Source organism: Muntiacus reevesi, chromosome 20 (genome assembly GCF_963930625.1).
Source record: "Muntiacus reevesi chromosome 20, mMunRee1.1, whole genome shotgun sequence".
Lineage (NCBI taxonomy): Eukaryota > Metazoa > Chordata > Mammalia > Artiodactyla > Cervidae > Muntiacus > Muntiacus reevesi.
Genome location: NC_089268.1, coordinates 31,549,729 through 31,567,755, shown reverse-complemented (window position 1 = coordinate 31,567,755; position 18,027 = coordinate 31,549,729). Strand labels below are relative to the sequence as shown.

At 39.0% G+C, this 18,027-nt stretch overlaps 1 protein-coding gene and 1 pseudogene across 1 annotated transcript; both read right to left on the bottom strand.

Annotated features, from left to right (window-relative positions):
- Positions 1-690: 690 nt before the first annotated feature.
- On the bottom strand, positions 691-1,644 carry LOC136151104 (putative olfactory receptor 2B8; annotated as a pseudogene).
- An 11,662-nt stretch (positions 1,645-13,306) lies between these two features.
- On the bottom strand, positions 13,307-14,245 carry LOC136151108 (putative olfactory receptor 2B8). The gene has a single exon (XM_065912043.1). It carries the CDS (start codon positions 14,243-14,245, stop codon positions 13,307-13,309), a length of 939 nt encoding a protein of 312 aa, XP_065768115.1.
- Between the last annotated feature and the right edge of the window lie 3,782 nt (positions 14,246-18,027).

Below are 18,027 nucleotides of genomic sequence, written 5' to 3'. Positions count from 1 at the left end.
TTACAATGAAGGGCTACCACTGTCCCTGCCAGCAGCGCGTCATCCCCTTCCCTCAGCGAGTCCTCTGCGCCGCCTCCTCTGAGATGATCCTCCACAATATGGCGGCTGCACTGCTGAGGTGACAGTTGCACCTGATGCCTGAATGGCTTTACCGGGGTTAATGCAGCAAGATTTTCTTTGAGATTCAACTTTATTTTCCCCACAAGTGCTCCACCTACAGCAGTGAAAAACGTTTGATCAAACCATCAAACCATGAAATTTTAGTAGAGCCGTGATCCAAATAAAACAATGAATGGTATCTTCTAGTAACTCCTAGAAAATATTATTAATAATATTCCTTACAGTGTTTCAATGGTTTTGTCTTATTTGGGCTTCATGTAATATAGATGCATGTCTCTTTGCAAATAGATGTGGAACAATGTACCCAAATGGGAATGCAAATAAAAATCCTTGGAGCTGTTAAAACAGTAACTACAAAGCAGATGCTGTCAGATCACTGAATCAGCATCTCTGGAACTTGAAATGAATACATGAACTTAGAATCTGAACACTCACTTTTCAATGGGAATGAAGGAAACCAATTCCCTTCAGAGTTGTCAGAGGGAATTTTAGATGACTCGTGCACGACATACAGATACAGCTAGAAAACTCATGTTCAAGACCCATCCATCAAACTGTCCTCCTCACCCATCATCTGGAGTCAGAGTCCTTGCAAAGCGCCTTCTTCATGGCTCCCTTCACATCCCTGTTCCTCAGCGTATAAATGAGGGGGTTGGTCATGGGGATAATGACAGTGTAGAAGAGAGACATGAACTTGTCCTGATCCTGGGAGTTGTTGCTGCTGGGCTGATAATACACAGAGATGGCTGTGCCAAAGAACAGGGAGACCACCGTGAGGTGGGATCCACACGTGCCAAACGCTTTTCTCTGCCCTGCAGTGGACTTGATTCTTAAGACCGCCCTCACAATCCAACCGTAGGAGAACACAATCAATGCAACAGGTGTGAGAAGCATGATGACACTGGCAAAGAAGCTTGCATACACATTTATAGTGGTGTCAACACAGGCAAGTTTGAGAAATGGAGGGATCTCACAAAAGAAGTGGTCTAATTTATTTCTTCCACAACGAGGTAAAAGGAAGACAAGCACTGTCTGCAATAAGGAGTTGGCAAAGCCAGTGATCCATGAAGCAGAAGCCATCAGGGCACACAGACGGGGGTGCATGATTACCGTGTAGTGAAGGGGCCTGCAAACAGCTGCATAGCGGTCAAATGCCATAACTCCTAGGAGAATACATTCTACACCTCCCAATGCCAGAGAGATGTACATTTGAACCATACATCCACCAGAGGAGATGGATTTGTCTACTCTGCTGAGATTAAATAAAAACTGGGGAACAATGCTGGTGGTATAACACATGTCCAGAAAGCTCAGGTTAGAGAGGAAAAAGTACATAGGGGTGTGAAGACGTGGGTCCAAGTAGGACAATGCAATGATGGTTGTGTTTCCCAGCAAAGTGAAGATGTAGAAGATCAAAAGGACCACAAAGAGGACTAGCTCAAGTTGAAGCCTGTCAGAGAAGCCCAGTAAGATAAATCCAGTGAAAGAACTTTCATTTCTCTCTTCCATCCTTTGTTAGCACATGGCTCCTGTCAAATCAAGCATTTAGCAATTTATTAAAGGTATCTTCCCCAAAAAGTGCAGGGATAAAGAGGAAAATCTGTCATGTTCAATGACATGGTCATTTGATTTACATGTAACTATTTGAATAAATGATGTACCTATTGAAATTGAGCTCTAATCTATCACAAAAAGTTATATATTGATAATTAATATAAAAAATAATACATAATAATAATAAAATGAAATAATGAACTCTGGTTTACATCAATCATACATATAAAGTGCCTTTTTCAGATTGAGTTTAATAGGATTAAAGCATGACCATTATACATGTACATTTTAGAGAAAGTGGCAATGAAGGAAATCAAGGGAGAGTGATTAGAAAGAATAAGAAAGATGTAGACAAAGGGAGAATGTTTATTTTAAATATGTCTCTCATAATTCTACATAACTGGATATGCAGATACATCACATGTAATAGTGGCTTCTCTTGTGGCTCAGCTGGTATAGAATCTGCCGTCAATGCAGGAGACCTGGGTTCTATCCCTGGGTTGGGAAGATCCCCAGGAGAATGGAAAGGCTACCCAATCCAGTATTCTGGCCGATTTAATCTCCAGATCAGGAAGACACCTTAAAGAAGAAAATGGCAATCCACTTCAGTACAGAAAATCCTGGTGGGATAGAGGCCATGGAGTCCAAAAGAGTGGGACATGACTTAATAACTAAACAACAGAAGTAGTCAGTTCACAGTAGAAGTTCAAAATCCAATGACCCGCACTTATATTTTCTTTCTGTTCATTTCATTTTCAATATTACCAACAACTCAAATGCCTGGAATTCCTATAGGAGACAGGATTATTCACTATCAACATTTTAATGGCAATGAAGAACATATAAATGAGGAAGAAATGAATCAGTCACAATCTCAGAAATAACACTTCTAATCAGCATGGACAGAGTTTGGCCAGCTTGGGGAGAAGAGGCTGAAATGGGAATTCCTTTGCTGTTTATTGAGGGAATGTCCTCAAGACAGAGAGAATCAGGGAAGAAAATCAGAGCAGACAAATGTGCTGAGCAAGGATGTGATCTCAAATGCAATAGCATGAACTGGATCCCATAGAAAGCTGGAAAATGACTCTCCAAATAGAACTATCTGCTGGTAAAAATATTCTGTCTTCACTTACACAATCAATGCTACGTGAGCATTTCAAGTGGGGCAGATAAAGAACTGAATTTTAAATTCAACTTTAACTCAGGTAAATTTAAATACCTAGTCATTTAAATGAGTCTAGTTACTACTACAGAGAATAACAAGCTGTGGAGCATGCATTATGTCAGATGCAGTCCCACCTTAACAAAAAGGCAGCCTTTTACATATCCCACGAGTCTGTCATTGACTGCAAGCTGCCCCAAACACATTCAGGAGAATTCCTGGCAATGTGGCTCCATTCAACTGATGGTAATTCTCTGAAGAAGGAAAGAGTTGTGAAACTATCAGTCAACACTCATGACAAATACGGTGTGGATTGGTGCACCAGCCAGTAGAAAAGATCTGAGCTGGACCCTGAAAGCATTCATACAAAACATAGAGTCCATTCATAAGTATGTGCAAGGATGGAAGGACAGTCACCAGTGTACATTATACATCACCTTGTCATTTGCCTAATTTACTGATAAATTAAACATTCAGATCACCTCTTCTGACCCACATTTCTCCTCTCAAATTGGTATTTCTCCTCAATTGAAGAATGATCATTTTTCATTAACAATAAATTCAAAACTGCATTGACACAATAACCATGAAATGGACCTTCATTGTTGTAACTACAAAACGAGCATGTGGAAAAGTACACATTCTCATTTTTTTAAGAAAATGAACATTTTAAAACCACAGATATTGACAATACACTATAGAAACATTCTGTAATTTAGAGAAAATAAGGAGCTGAGGAAAAAATGAAAGTGCATATTCTAATATTTTCACATTCACATATATGCTATTATCAATTACTGAAGGATATGTTTTATTACAGTCAAAAACCTTGTACTTAAATTTTTCCATATATACATACTGAGACAATGAATATACTACAATAGGATGAAATGTCTAGGAGCAAAATGTTGGCTTCCAAGAGAAACATTTAAGTTCTTAAAGTTGGTGAATTTCTATAGGAATTTCTGTTTCTTTTGCCAACTGACATGTATGTTACCCAATGTAACCTTTAAGGAACACATGCAACTGAAAACAGACTAACTTACCAATTCCTAAAGTACCACAGAGAGCCAGTTCCAGTCCTCTCAGTTGTATTCACCTTATGTGAGTGTACTAAGCTCGTTCTCTACCTCATTTCCAAGTTCCTGCCTTTAATACAGTACTGGCCATTGGAACCTGGGTATGTAGACTAAGGATGCAGGTTGCCTGCAGTGGGTAGATAAGTTGACTCTACCAGCACTGGAACATCCTTAAGTTTTCCTTAAGCAAGAGGATACTTTCTCATGATAACTTCAAATATCTTCACAGGGTACTGAAGATCAGCATTGTGTCTAGCTGGTAGGATGACATAGGAAGGCAATTTCAAACTCTCAGGATTCTTTCTGAATATAATGCCTTGACTCTGTGACAGAGAGCTCATTATGAAAGCATGAGATTGGTATGAAACGTCAGTAAACTGGTCTGGTGAAAACTGTTTACCTGGCTGAAATCTCTGAGGAATGATATCCTGTGCTTTTAATCAGCTGATGTCACCTAGTTGCCCAGAGATAACAATCCTCAGGGAAAATGAATATCAAAGAGAATGCAAGAGGATACCTAATCTGCCTTTTTTCTAACTTCTCATAAATGACAGAGGTCAGATAACTCCCTAGACTTCACAGTTATCTTAGCTCTCCTCTTTTAATGCCTTAGGTATTTTACTAAAGACTTGAGGTTTTTTCACACAATTGCAAAAAAAAAAAAAAAAGACTGTATATATAAATAAGAACTCGTTCAATCACTTAACTTTAAATATGTTAATTTTCACCTAATATTCATAACCAAATTCTTTTTTCTTTGTTTTATAATTAAATTTATTTATTTTTAATTGAAGGAGAATTGCTTTACACCATTGTGTTGGCTTCTGACAAACATCAATATGAATCAGCCATAGGTATACCTATGTCCCTTCCCTCTTGAGCCTCCCTCCACATCCTACTCCTCGAGGTTTTACAGAGCCCCTGTTTGAGTCCCTGAGTCATAGAGCAAATTATCACCAACTTCTAAGAGATCACAGAGTTAAAGTTTAGGTGGATTCTAAACTTTAGCATAATATATTAAATGGCAACACCCACATTTTACTCCCAAACTTCTAATGTGGCTAAGGAAAAATATCAAGTCCTCTATGACATTGTTCATTTGCTATCAGAGAGTTGCAATAATTTACTTAAACAAACAGAAAAACTATTGACTTTTTAAATGGAACTTCCAGGGTTTCCTACAGCTCAACTTGTCTTTCCATTTACGATGCACATGACTGAGTTAATCAAGATAGTCATAATTGCTAAAGTAAATTGAAAGAAACTTGAAGGGTATTGTGTGTATTGAAGTTTGAAGATCAATCAGTTTCAAAACAACTTACACACTTGACTATACAAGGAAAAGGCAGGAATGCTTAATATCTGTCTATGGAAGGCTTTGGCCTAACCATCAAATGCAGCTTCAAAAAATATAAAATCTCTTTTCCCCACTAGAACACATTTTCTTTCAGTGTAATAGACCACTGCTAGTAGTATAAGCTATCTCAGAGAAAGCTGTTTAAGTTTGAAGCATTTTGATTTTTATAAGTTATTAGTCAGAAAAGCACAGAGAACTTCGATAATTAACTTACATTTTATAGCCAGCCATTGCCCATATAAGCATAAGTTCTTTTCTTTTGATAACATTCTATCCGAAGAGAGAAACTATCTCTTTCTTAAAATAGTCTTAATTAGAATTTCTCAGTAATCTCTCCACTAGTTAAATCCCAACATAATATTTATAAGGAGGCCGAGGAAAGACCAACAGGTCACAGGGTGTCCAGAGATGGAGAGAATCAGAGGCCTGTTATTAACACTTCTTCCCAGTTCAATCTTGTTGCTGCAAATATTAATTTGTAAAATAATATTGGCTAATAATTTCACATTATCTAGGAATGCTTACTTGAAATTACATGCTTTTTTTCCTATGCTATTTTCAAAATTCTTGGTTTATATTGAAATATAATACAACAAGACATGGTCTATTTTTTTAAAAATCTACAAAAGACAATTCATCAAAATAAAATCATTAAAATCCTGTTAAGAGGATAATAAGATAAGCTACAAACTGGAAGAAAATATTTTCAAACTTCTTCTCATAGAAAACACTCATATCTAGAGTATACAAAGAACTCTCAAAACTCTACAATAAAAAAATAACTCAATTAAAAAACATTTGAGCAGATAACTCACCAGCGTAAATATACAGATGGTAAAGATGTCTTTATGAAACATGAAAACATGTTTATCATCACTAATTATCAGCAAAATGCACACTAAAACTAGAACAACAAAAATGAAAAATATAGGAACAATACCTAATGTTTGTGAGATTGTGGAAAAGTTGAGTCACTCATACATTACTAATGAGAATACAAAATGATGAAGCTAGTGATAAAAGAGCTTGACTGTTTAAAAACCAAATATCCACTTGCCATACAGCCCAGTAACCATGTTCTTGGGCATTTATGGCACAGAAACAAACATTTATTCCACATGAAAACCTATTCACAATTATTCATAGCAGCTTTATCTGTAACAGCAAAAATTGAAAACAACTAAAATATTCTAAACAAATACGGGTACATCCATACTGTGGAATACTACTTGGCAATAAAAAAGAATACACATAACATCTTGGATGAGTCTCAAGGGTATTATGTTGAATGAAAATAAGTCTGTGTTAATAGGTTAAATATGATCCCACCTACATAACACCCATGAAATAACAAAATAATAGAGACAGAGACCAAATTAGTACCGCCCAGGAGTTAGGGATGGTTTTACAGAGGCTTCAGAGGAGGGGCTGCTTCCCTGATAGCTCAGTTGGTAAAGAATCCACCTGCAATGCAGAGGACCCTGGTTTGATTCCTGGGTTGGCTGTGAGCGGGGGCAAACCCAGTGTGGCAGGAAACACTGCGAGTGCTCCCCATACGCCAGTGACATTTGACTGCAGCGCCCCTCCCTCCCGGCAGCACGACTGAACAAGCGAACCTGAACAAGAGACCACCTCCGCCTGCCTGTGTCAGGGCGGAAATGAGACACTGAAGAGACCAGCAAACACAAGTCAAATGAACAAAGGGAACCGCTTCAGAAGTGACCGGTGCAACAGATTAAAATCCCTGTAGGTAACACTGACCACACCAGAAGGGGCCTATAGATATCGAGACGTGTAAGCTGGAACGAGGAGCTATCTGAAACTGAACCGAACACACACTGACTGCAACAGCTCCAGAGAAATTCCTACATATATTTTTACTTTTTTTTTTAATTAAAGAGAAACAATTTTTTCTTTTCTTTTTTTAATATTTTCTCTTTTATTTCTTTTTAAATTCCCTATTACTCCTCCATTACTGCTTAACTTTCATTTTCATTTTCATATACTTTTACTATTTTTTTTAAATTAGAAAAAAAAAATTTTTTCTTTTTTCTTTTTTTTCTCTTATTTTCTTTTAAGTCCTCTATTACTCCTCTATTACTCCTCTATTTCTCCTTAATTTTCATTTTCATTTCACTATAACCTTGCAAAAAAAAAAAGAGGCCCTATTTTTAAACCGAACTTCATATATATTTTTAAAATTTTCTGTGTTTTTGTTTTTGTTTTTAATATTGTATTTTTAAGAGTCTAACCTCTACTCTAGATTTTTAATCTTTATTTTTCAGTGTTTGATATCAATTTTGGACATTTAAGAATCCAATATTCAGTACCCATTTGTACTCAGGAGTGTGTTGATTACTCTCTCCCACTTTTGACTCTCCATTTTCTTCCTCAGATCACCTCTATTTCCTCCCTCCCACTTCTCTTCCCAATCCAATTCTGTGAATCTCTGTGGGTGTCTGGGCTACAGAGAACACTTTGGGAACAAAGAACTTCATAGATCTGTCTCTCTCTTCTTGAGTCCCCCTTTTTCTCCTCCTGCTCATCTCTATCTCCCTCCTCCCTCTCCTCTTCTTCATGTAACTCTGTGAACCTCTCTGGGTGTCCCTCACGGGGGAGAATCTTTTCACCATTAACCTAGAAGTTTTATTATCAGTGCTGTATAGTTGGAGAAGTCTTGAGACTACTGGAAGAATAAAACTGAAATCCAGAGGCAGGAGACTTAAGCCCAAAACCTGAGAACACCAGAAAACTCCTGACTACATGGAACATTAAGTAATAAGAGACCATCCAAAAGCCTCCATACCTACACTGAAACCAATCACCAACCAAGAGCCAATAAGTTCCAGAGCAAGACATACCACGCAAATTCTCCAGCAATGCAGGAACATAGCCCTGAGCATCAACATACAGGCTGCCCAAAGTCACACCTAACACATAGACCCATCTCAAAACTCACTACTGGACACTCCACTGCACTCCAGAGAGAAGAAATCCAGTTCCATGCACCAGAACACCGACGCAAGCTTCCCTAACCAGGAAACCTTGACAAGCAATCATCCAACCCCACCCACTGGGTGAAACCTCCACAATAAAAAGAAACCACAGACCACCAGAATACAGAAAAGCCACTCCAGACACAGCAATCTAAACAAGATGAAAAGGCAGAGAAATACCCAACAGGTAAAGGAACATGAAAAGATGCCCACCAAGTCAAACAAAAGAGGAAATAGGGAATCTACCTGAAAAAGAATTTAGAATAACGATAATAAAAATGATCCAAAATCTTGAAAACAAAATGGAGTTACAGATAAATAGCCTGGAGACAAAGATTGAGAAGATGCAAGAAATGTTTAATAAAGACCTAGAAGAAATAAAAAAGAGTCAATTAAAAATGAATAATGCAATAAATGAGATCAAAAACACTCTGGACGGAACCAACAGAATAACAGAGACAGAAGATAGGATAAGTGAGGTAGAAGATAAAATGGTGGAAATAAATAAAGCAGAGAGGAAAAGAGAAAAAAGAATCAAAAGAAATGAGGACAACCTCAGGGACCTCTGGGACAATGTGAAATGCCCCAACATTTGAATCATAGAAGTCCCAGAAGAAGAAGACAAAAAGAAAGGCCATGAGAAAATACTCGAAGAGATAACAGATGAAAACTTCCCTAAAATGGGGAAGGAAATAGTTAGACAGATCCAAGAAATCCAGCGAGTCCCAAACAGGATAAACCCAAGGCGAAACACCCCAAGACACATATTAATCAAATTAACAAAGATCAAACACAAAGAACAAATATTAAAAGCAGCAAGGGAGAAATAACAAATAACACACAAAGGGATTCCCGTAAGGATGAAAGCTGATCTATCACTAGAAACCTGTCAGGCCAGAAGGGAATGGCATGACATACTTCAAGTAATGAAAGAGAATAACCTACAACCCAGATTACTCTACCCAGCAAGGATCTCATTCAGATATGAAGGAGAATTCAAAAACTTTACAGACAAGCAAAAGCTGAGAGAATTCAGCACTACCAAACCAGCTCTTCAACAAATGCTAAAGGATCTTCTCTAGACAGGAAACACAGAAAGGTTCTATAAATGTCAACCCAAAACCACAAAGTAAATGGCAACAAGACCATGCCTATCAATAATTACCTTAAATGTAAATGGGTTGATTCCTCAACCAAAAGACAAAGACTGGCTGAATGGATACAAAAACAAGACCCCTATATATGCTGTCTACAAGAGCCCCACCTCAAAACAAGGGACACATACAGACTAAAAGTGAAGGGCTGGAAAAAAAAAATATTTCATGCAAATGATTCCTGGGTTGGGAAGATCCCTTGGAGAAGGGAAAGGCTACCCACTCCAGTATTCCAGCCTAGAGAATTCCATGGACTGTATAGTGCAGAGGGTCTAAAGAATCAGATGCAACTGAATGACTTTCACTTTCAGGGGAAGGGAGGGACAAGCTTGTCCATAAAGGGATATCACAAAGGAGATGTGTGTGGTGATGGGATAAATCCATATCTTGATTGTGATGGTAGCCTCAGGAATCTACACGGGGAAAAATTTACATAGACCTAAACACACACAATGTACATATGTCAGTTTCCCAGTTTTTATATTGTATTAGAGTTGTATAATGGGCTTCGCTGGGAGCTCAGCTGGTAAAGAATCCTCCTGCAAACCGGAGACTCAGGTCGATTCCTGAGTCAGGAAGATCCCCTGGAGAAGGGATACCCACTCCAGTAATTTTGGGCTTCCCTGGTGGCACAGATGGTACACCATCTGCCTGAAGTGCACGAGACCTCAGTTTGGTCACTGGGTTGGGAGGATTCCCTGGAGGAGGGCATGGCAACCACACCAGTATTCTTGCCTGGAGAATCCCCATGGACAGAGGTGCCTGCCAGGCTACAGTCCATGGGGTTGCAAAGAGTCAGACATGACTGAGCAACGAAGCACAGCACGGAATAGTTACATTAAAAAAATCACTGAGAGAAAATAGATCAACTGTACCAAGACTTCTCTCTACTAACTTTGGACTTTCCCACCAATCTGTAATTGTTTCAAAACAGAAAGTCTAAAAAGAAAAAAAACTTGAATAGAACAAGAACAGACAGAGACACAAAGCAACAAGAATGGCAAAGAGAGAGAAAAGGAGAGAGGAAGCTGTTCAGAAGGGTAGAAGGTTCCTGTTCACTCATGACATACTGGCTCCAGATCTCCTCTCCTCCATGGACACAATGAATCTACAGTTTTACACAGAACAACTTCTTCGAAAAGAAATGTGGAAACCAGCTGGGTGAATCCTATACACAAGGTGAATAAGAAAAGCCCAAACTACAATCACTAGAAGATAAAAAAAATAAATAAATCATTAGAAGAGGCAGAGACAAAATCTCTATATGAAACCCACCCTTGGAGCCACAATATAGAAGCAGGTGGGAAGTCACCACTGTCAGTTTCTCCCAGAGGAACAAAGTGTCCCACATCTGGGACCCTAAATTTGAAGACTTAACACCAGAGACATGGGCCTCCAAAACATAGAGCAGCTCTGAAAGCCAATGAAGTTTGTGTCCATGAAATCCATGAGGCTGTAAAGAACTGAGAAACAGTTCTTAACAGGCTCACCTAGACTCACTGTGGCTATCTCTCTAGGGAACAGCACAGAGACACAGACTGAAACCTCCAGTTTGTCCCTGAAAGAAGCCTATTTCCTTATCTTAAAAGCTAAGACTTCTAACTTCTCTCTAGGGGTCAACTGCAATCCTCATCAATCACCTGAGAAGCCATCAGGTGCCATCATCGTGTTTTCCCTCTGACTCACCCCAGGTCACCAGTATCTCTGTGACAGGAGCTTGTTCACATGTGTGGCCACCCAGGTTTTGTGGCTGCTTCCAGAGGACACACTTCTTATCCTGCAGCTCAGGCCCCCACCGGGATAAAACTTCACTTTGCTTCTACTTTTTAAAAATATTTATTTATTTTTATGTACTTATTTGACTGTTTCAGGTCTTAGTTGTGGTAAGCAGGACTTAGTTGCCCAAGCAAGGATCAAATCCAGGTCCCCTGCACTGGGAGTGCAGAGTCTTAGCCATTGGGCCACCAGGGAAGTCCTTACTTTGCTTCTGAGTCAAACTCTGTCTTGTTCGATTGGCATGAACAACACCCAGCAGAAGGACCATTTTTAGGGCTCAACTTCAAAGGGATGGTAACAGTTGCAAATGTCTTTGACAGTCAAAAACTCTGAAATTCTTATTTATGTTTCAGATCATTTTTATAGGACCCCAGACTCTAGGTCATAGCCTAGGCTTTCCCAGGAAAGAGAATTTGAAACAAAGGTTTATGCACAAGCACTTAATGCAGGATGAGATACAGCATCAGGAGTGAAAGAAAGGGAACAGAAGAGGGAGAAAAGCAGGCTGGTCAAAGATACATTATCTAATCTGCCACTAGTATGAAGTAAATGGGTGCTGAATCACATTTGTCCCCCTGAAGTACGTCTTAGGAAACATCCAACAGATCCCTAGCCCAGGAGAAGAAAGGAAAAATAACCTGCTCTTCAGCTCCCGTTTCCCATTAGTCAAATCTTCAGTCTGAATCTGAGCAGTTCCATGTAGGGCCCTTGCTGGTGACAGACCCCTCTGTGTCCCCACTTACTGATTTGTTCTCTTTGTTTGTTAGCGTTTGGCCATGCTGCGTGGAATCTGGATCTTAGTTTCCTGACCTGGGATGGAACCCTCGACCTCTGCAGTGGAAGCAGGGCTCTTAACCACCAGGCTGGCAGGAAAGACCTCCCACTGACTAGATTTTTTCTTTTGTTTTGGCTGCGCTCAGTCTTTGTTGCAACTCTTCATTGCTCCATGCAGCCTTTCTCTAGCTGCGGTGCAAGGGTTTCCCATTCCTGTGGCTTCCAATGTTGGGGACGACGGGCTCTAGGGCAGGCCGGCTTCAGCAGCTGTGACTCAAGGGATCTAGAGAGCTGGCTGGGAGCTGGGGCACATGGCCTTAGTTGCTCTGCATCATGGAGGAACTTCCTGGACCAGGAATGTAACTTGTGTTCACTGCGTTGGCAGCAGGATTTTACCACTAGACCAACAGGGAAGCCCCCTACTTATTGTTGACTGAGGAAAGAGGCTATGGAAAAACACTGTGACCTCCTAGATCTTCCATGTGGAACAAAGAACAGACCCTAACAGTTACTATTTGTAGAGGTAAAAAATGCACAAAGAAAGATAGAACAGGCAAGCAGGAGAATAGTCATATCTTAAACAATGAATCAGTCACATGGACTTGGAAATCAGCCTTCACCATATGAACATTCCAGGCCATCCTACTGGAAGATAAGAGGCCACATGAAGGAGATGGAAAGCATGCCAACTGTGGCAATCTAGATCAGGAAGCCCTAAGGAGACCCAGAAGCCTACTGCAGGCATTTGAGTGAGTCCAGCCCAGACCAGAAGAACTGTCCAGCTAAACTTAGCCCAAATGCTGATGCACAGAATTGTGAGATAAATTAATGGTTGGTGTTTTAAGCAACTAAGTTTTGAAGTGATTTGTTATATAGGAGCAGCTAACTGATATTTACCCTTTGGCATCAGAATACATGAGTTGTAGCAGTAGCAATTCTTAGGAAATGATAAAATGTTAATATTCCATATAGCGTTTCAGTGGTTTCCTGTTCTTATTTTGGCTGTGATTTCATGTAATATATTCATATGTCATTTTGCAAATAGATGTGGAATAATGTACCTAAAAGGGAGTGCAAACAAGAAAAACCCTGGAACTATAAAAAACAATCACTACAAAACAGATGCTGTCGGAACACTAAATCCGTGTCTCTGGAAGTTGAAAGGAATATATGAACCTAGAATTTGAACGCTCACTTTTTAAAGGGAATGAAGTAAACAAACTCCCTTCACAGTTGCCAAAGGGAATTTTAGACGGCTCGTGGGGCACACATATATATATATATGAATAGTTCTGCCATTCAAAGTCCTTCCATTAAACTGTCCTCCTCACCCATCATCTGGAGTCAGAGTCCTTCCAAAGCACCTTCTTCATGGCTCCCTTCACATCCCTGTTCCTCAGCGTATATATGAGCGGGTTGGTCATGGGGATAATGATAGTGTAGAAGAGAGACATGAACTTGTCCTGATCCTGGGAGTTGTTGCTGCTGGGCTGAAAATACACATAAATGGCTGTGCCAAAGAACAGGGAGACCACCGTGAGGTGGGATCCACACGTGCCAAACGCTTTTCTCTGCCCTGCAGTGGACTTGATTCTTAAGACCGCCCTCACAATCCGACCGTAGGAGAACATGATTAATGAAACAGGTATGAGAAGAATGATGACACTGCCAAAGAAGGTCACATACAGATTCATAGTAGTGTCAACACAGGCAAGTTTAAGAAAAGGAGGGATCTCACAAAAGAAGTGGTCTAATTTATTTCTCCCACAACGAGGTATAAGGAAGACAAGCACTGTCTGCAATAAGGAGTTGACAAAACCAATGATCCATGAAGCAGAAGCCATCAGGGCACACAGACGGGGGTGCATAATTACCGTGTAGTGAAGGGGCCTGCAAACAGCTGCATCGCGGTCAAATGCCATAACTCCTAGGAGAATACATTCTGTACATCCCAATGCCAGAGACATGTACATTTGAACTACACAACCACCAAAGGAGATGGATTTGTCTGATCCACTGAGATTAACTAGGAGCTGTGGAACAATGCTTGTGGTGTAGCACATGTCCAGAAAGCTCAGGTTAGAGAGGAAAAAGTACATAGGGGTGTGAAGACGTGGGTCCAAGTAGGACAATGCAATGATGGTTGTGTTTCCCAGCAAAGTGAAGATGTAGAAGATCAAAAGGACCACAAAGAGGACTAGCTCAAGTTGAAGCCTGTCAGAGAAGCCCAGTAAGATAAATCCAGTGAAAGAACTTTCATTTCTCTCTTCCATCCTTTGTTAGCATATGGATCCTATCAAATCAAGCATTTAGCAATTTATTAAAGGTATCTTCCAAAAACAGCACAGAGATGAAGAGGAAAACATATCATGTTCAAAGACATGGTCATGTGATTTTATATACAACTATTTGATAATGAGGTATTCACTGAAATTGATATATCTTAAATCAATTAGCTCTTTACTATTCACAAAAATTCTATATTGAAATTAATATAAGAAAATAATAATAATAAAATCAAGTAATGAACCTTGGTTTGCATCAATCATAGATATAAAATGCCTGTTTTAGGTTGAGCTTAATAGGATAAAGTATGATGATTATCTGTACATCTTAGAGAAAGTGAGAATGAGGGAAAATCAAGGGAGAGTGATTAGAAAGAGTAAGAAAATGTAGACAAAGAGAGAAAGTTTATTTTAAATATGTATCTCATAATTCTACATAACTTAGCTTGCACATACCTCACAGGTAATACAGTAATAGAAAATGATCTCTAAAATATGTTCAGATATAGATATTTATGAGCTATTATGTAATACAAAGGATTATATTACATTCAATGTATCACTAAGATTCTTCCTCATAGATAAGTTCTGGCAAAATAGTTATCTCTACTCCTAATGCATTATATTTGTGAATGCTATATCCTGGTCTTTTTGTATACTAGTAAAAAATAAATTGCTCAGAGCCTGAAAATATCACCTTCAATTATGTGCTTAACTTTTGTCCTTGAGATACCTAAAATTTCTATACCAATTTAACAAGAACTCCAAAAGTTTATTCACTGTGCGTAATCAGTTCACGGGCTTCCCTGTTGGCTCAGTGGTAAAGGAACCAATGCCAATGCAGGAGATGCAGGAAAGGCAGGTTCAGTCCCTGGATCTGGAAGATACCTTGAAGAAGAAAATGAAAACCCGCTTTAGTACAGAGAACCCTGGTGTGCTATAGTCCATGAGGTCAACAAGAGTTGGACTTGACTTATGACTAACCACCAAAGCAGTCACTTCACAATAGAATTTCAAACTCCAGTGACCAGCACTTACCTCTTCTTTCTGCTGATTTCAGTTTCATATATTACCAACAAGTAAAATGCCTGGAATTCCTATAGGAGATAGGATTATTCACTATCAACATTCTAATGGCAATGAAGAACACATAAATGAAGAGACAGTGGATCTATCACAGTCTCAGGATTAACACTTGAAACCACTATGGACAGAGTTTGGCCAGGTTGGGGAAAAGAGGCTGAAATGGGATTTCTTTTGCATGCTGTTTATTGAATGAATGTCTTCAAGACAAAGAGAATCAGGGAATCAAAACAGAGCAGACAAATGTGTTAAGCAAGAATGTGATCTCAAATGAAATAGCATGAACGTGATCCCAGAGAAAGCTGGAAAAGAAGTCACCAAATAGAGCTATCTGCTGAAAAAAATATTGTGTCTTCGCTTACACAATCACTGCTACCCACATGCTGCTACATGAGCATTTCAAGTGGGGCAGATAAAGAACTGAATTTTAAATTTAATTTTAACTCAGTTAAATTTAAATACTCTATTTATTTAGATGTGACTAGTTACCACTATACAGAATAACAAGCTGTGGAGCATGCATTGTGTCAGATTTAGTTCCACCTAGACAAAAAGCCAGCCTTTTATAAATCCCACCAGTCTGTCATTGACTACAATGACAAACACATTTGGAAGTTCTGGCAATGTGGCTCCATTCAACTGATGGCAATTTTCTAAAGAAGGGAAGGACTGTGAAGCTGCCAGTCAATACTCATGATAAATATGGTGTGGATCAGTGCAGCAGCCAGGAGGAAATATCTGAGCTGGACACTGAAAGCATTCATAAAAAACGAAAGTCCATTCATACAAAATGTACAGTCCATTCATAAGTGTGTGCAAGGTTGGAAAGATAGTCACCAGTGTACATTAAACATCACCTTGTCATTTGCCTAATTCACCAATAAATTAAACTTACAGATCACCTTTTCTGACCCATGTTTCTCTTCTCAAATTGTTGTTTCTCCTCAATTGAAAAATGATCATTTTTAATTAACAATAATTTCAAAAATGCATTGACACAATAACCACAAAATGGACCTTCATTGTTGTAATTATCAAACTAGCAATTGGAAGATTATGTACGTTCATTTCTTTGAGAAAATGAACATTTTAAAACTACAGATATTGACAATACACTTTAAGCAAAATTCTGTAATTTCAGAGCAAATAGGAGCTGAGGAAAAAATGAAAGTGTATAGTCTAATATTTCACATTCACATATATGCTATTATTCAATTACTGAAGGACATGTTTTATGACAGTCAATTATCCTGAATTTAAATTGCTCCATATATCCGTACTGAGACATAATGAATACACTACAATAGGATGAAATGCCTAGGAACACAAAGTTGGCTTCCATAAGGAACACTTAGTTTGGTTTTTATTTGGTGAATTTCTATAGGAATTTCTGTTTCTTTTGCCAACTGACATGTATGTTACTCAGTTTAGCCTTTAAAGAACACTTGCAACTGAAAACAAACTAACTTACCAATTTCTAAAGTACCACAGAGATCGAGTTCCAGTCCTCTCAGTTTTATTCACCTTATGTGAGGGTCCTAAACTTGTTCCCTACCTGATTTCCAGTTCCTGCCTTTAATACAGTACTGGGCATTGGAACCCGGGTATATAGATTAAGGATGCAGGTTACATGGAGTGAGTACATTAACTTGACTCTATCAGCATTGGAATATCCTTAAGTTTTCCTTAAGCAAGAAGATGCTTTCTCTTGATAACTTCAAATACCTTCACAGGTACTGAAGATCGGCATTGTGTCTAGCTGGTAGGATGACATAGGAAGACAATTTCAAACTCTCAGGATTCCTTCTGAATATAATGTTTTGGCCTTATGACAGAGAGCTCATTATGAAATCATGGGATTGGTATGAAACTGCAGTAAAACTGGTCTGGTGAAAATGGTTTACCTGGCTGAAGGCTCTGGGGAATGTTCATCCTGTACCATTAATTAACTGATGTTGCCTGGCTGCCCAGAGATGACAATCCTCAGGGAATATAAATATCAAGGAGAATGTAAGAGGAAACTTAATCTGCCTCTTTTCTAACTCCTCATAAATGACAGAGCTCAGGTAATTCCCTAAACTTCCCAGTTATCTTAGCTCTCCTCTTTTAATGGCTTAGATATTTCACTAAACACTTGAGTTTTTTTATACAATTGCAAAAAAAATTCTCCTATATAAATAAGAACTCATCCAGTTATTTAATTTTACATGTAAATTAATTTTTATCTAGTATTCATAACCAACTTTTAATGGATCACAGAGTTACCAATTCAGTTCAGTTCAGTTTAGTCGCTCAGTCCTGTCCAACTCCTTGCAACCTCATGAACCACAGAACACCAGGCATCGCTGTCCATCACCAACTTCCGGAGTTTACCCAAACTCATGTCCATTGAGTTGGTGATGCCATCCAACCATCTCATCCTCTGTCGTCCCCTTCTCCTCCTGCCTTCAATCTTTCCCAATATCAGGGTCTTTTCAAACGAGTCAGTTCTTCACCTCAGGTGGCCGAAATATTGGAGCTTCAAATTCAACATCAATCCTTCCAATGAATACCCAGGACTGATTTCCTTTAGGATGAACTGGTTGGATCTCCTTGCAGTCCAAGGGACTCTCAAGAGACTCTTAATTTAATAGCTGCAATCACCATCTGCAGTGATTTGGGAGCCCAGAAAAATAAAGTCAGCCACT

What these genes read in the sequence shown, in the direction of transcription:
- LOC136151108 (XM_065912043.1), bottom strand. Translation starts at nt 14,245, where the DNA reads ATGGAAGAGAGAAATGAAAGTTCTTTCACTGGATTTATCTTACTGGGC.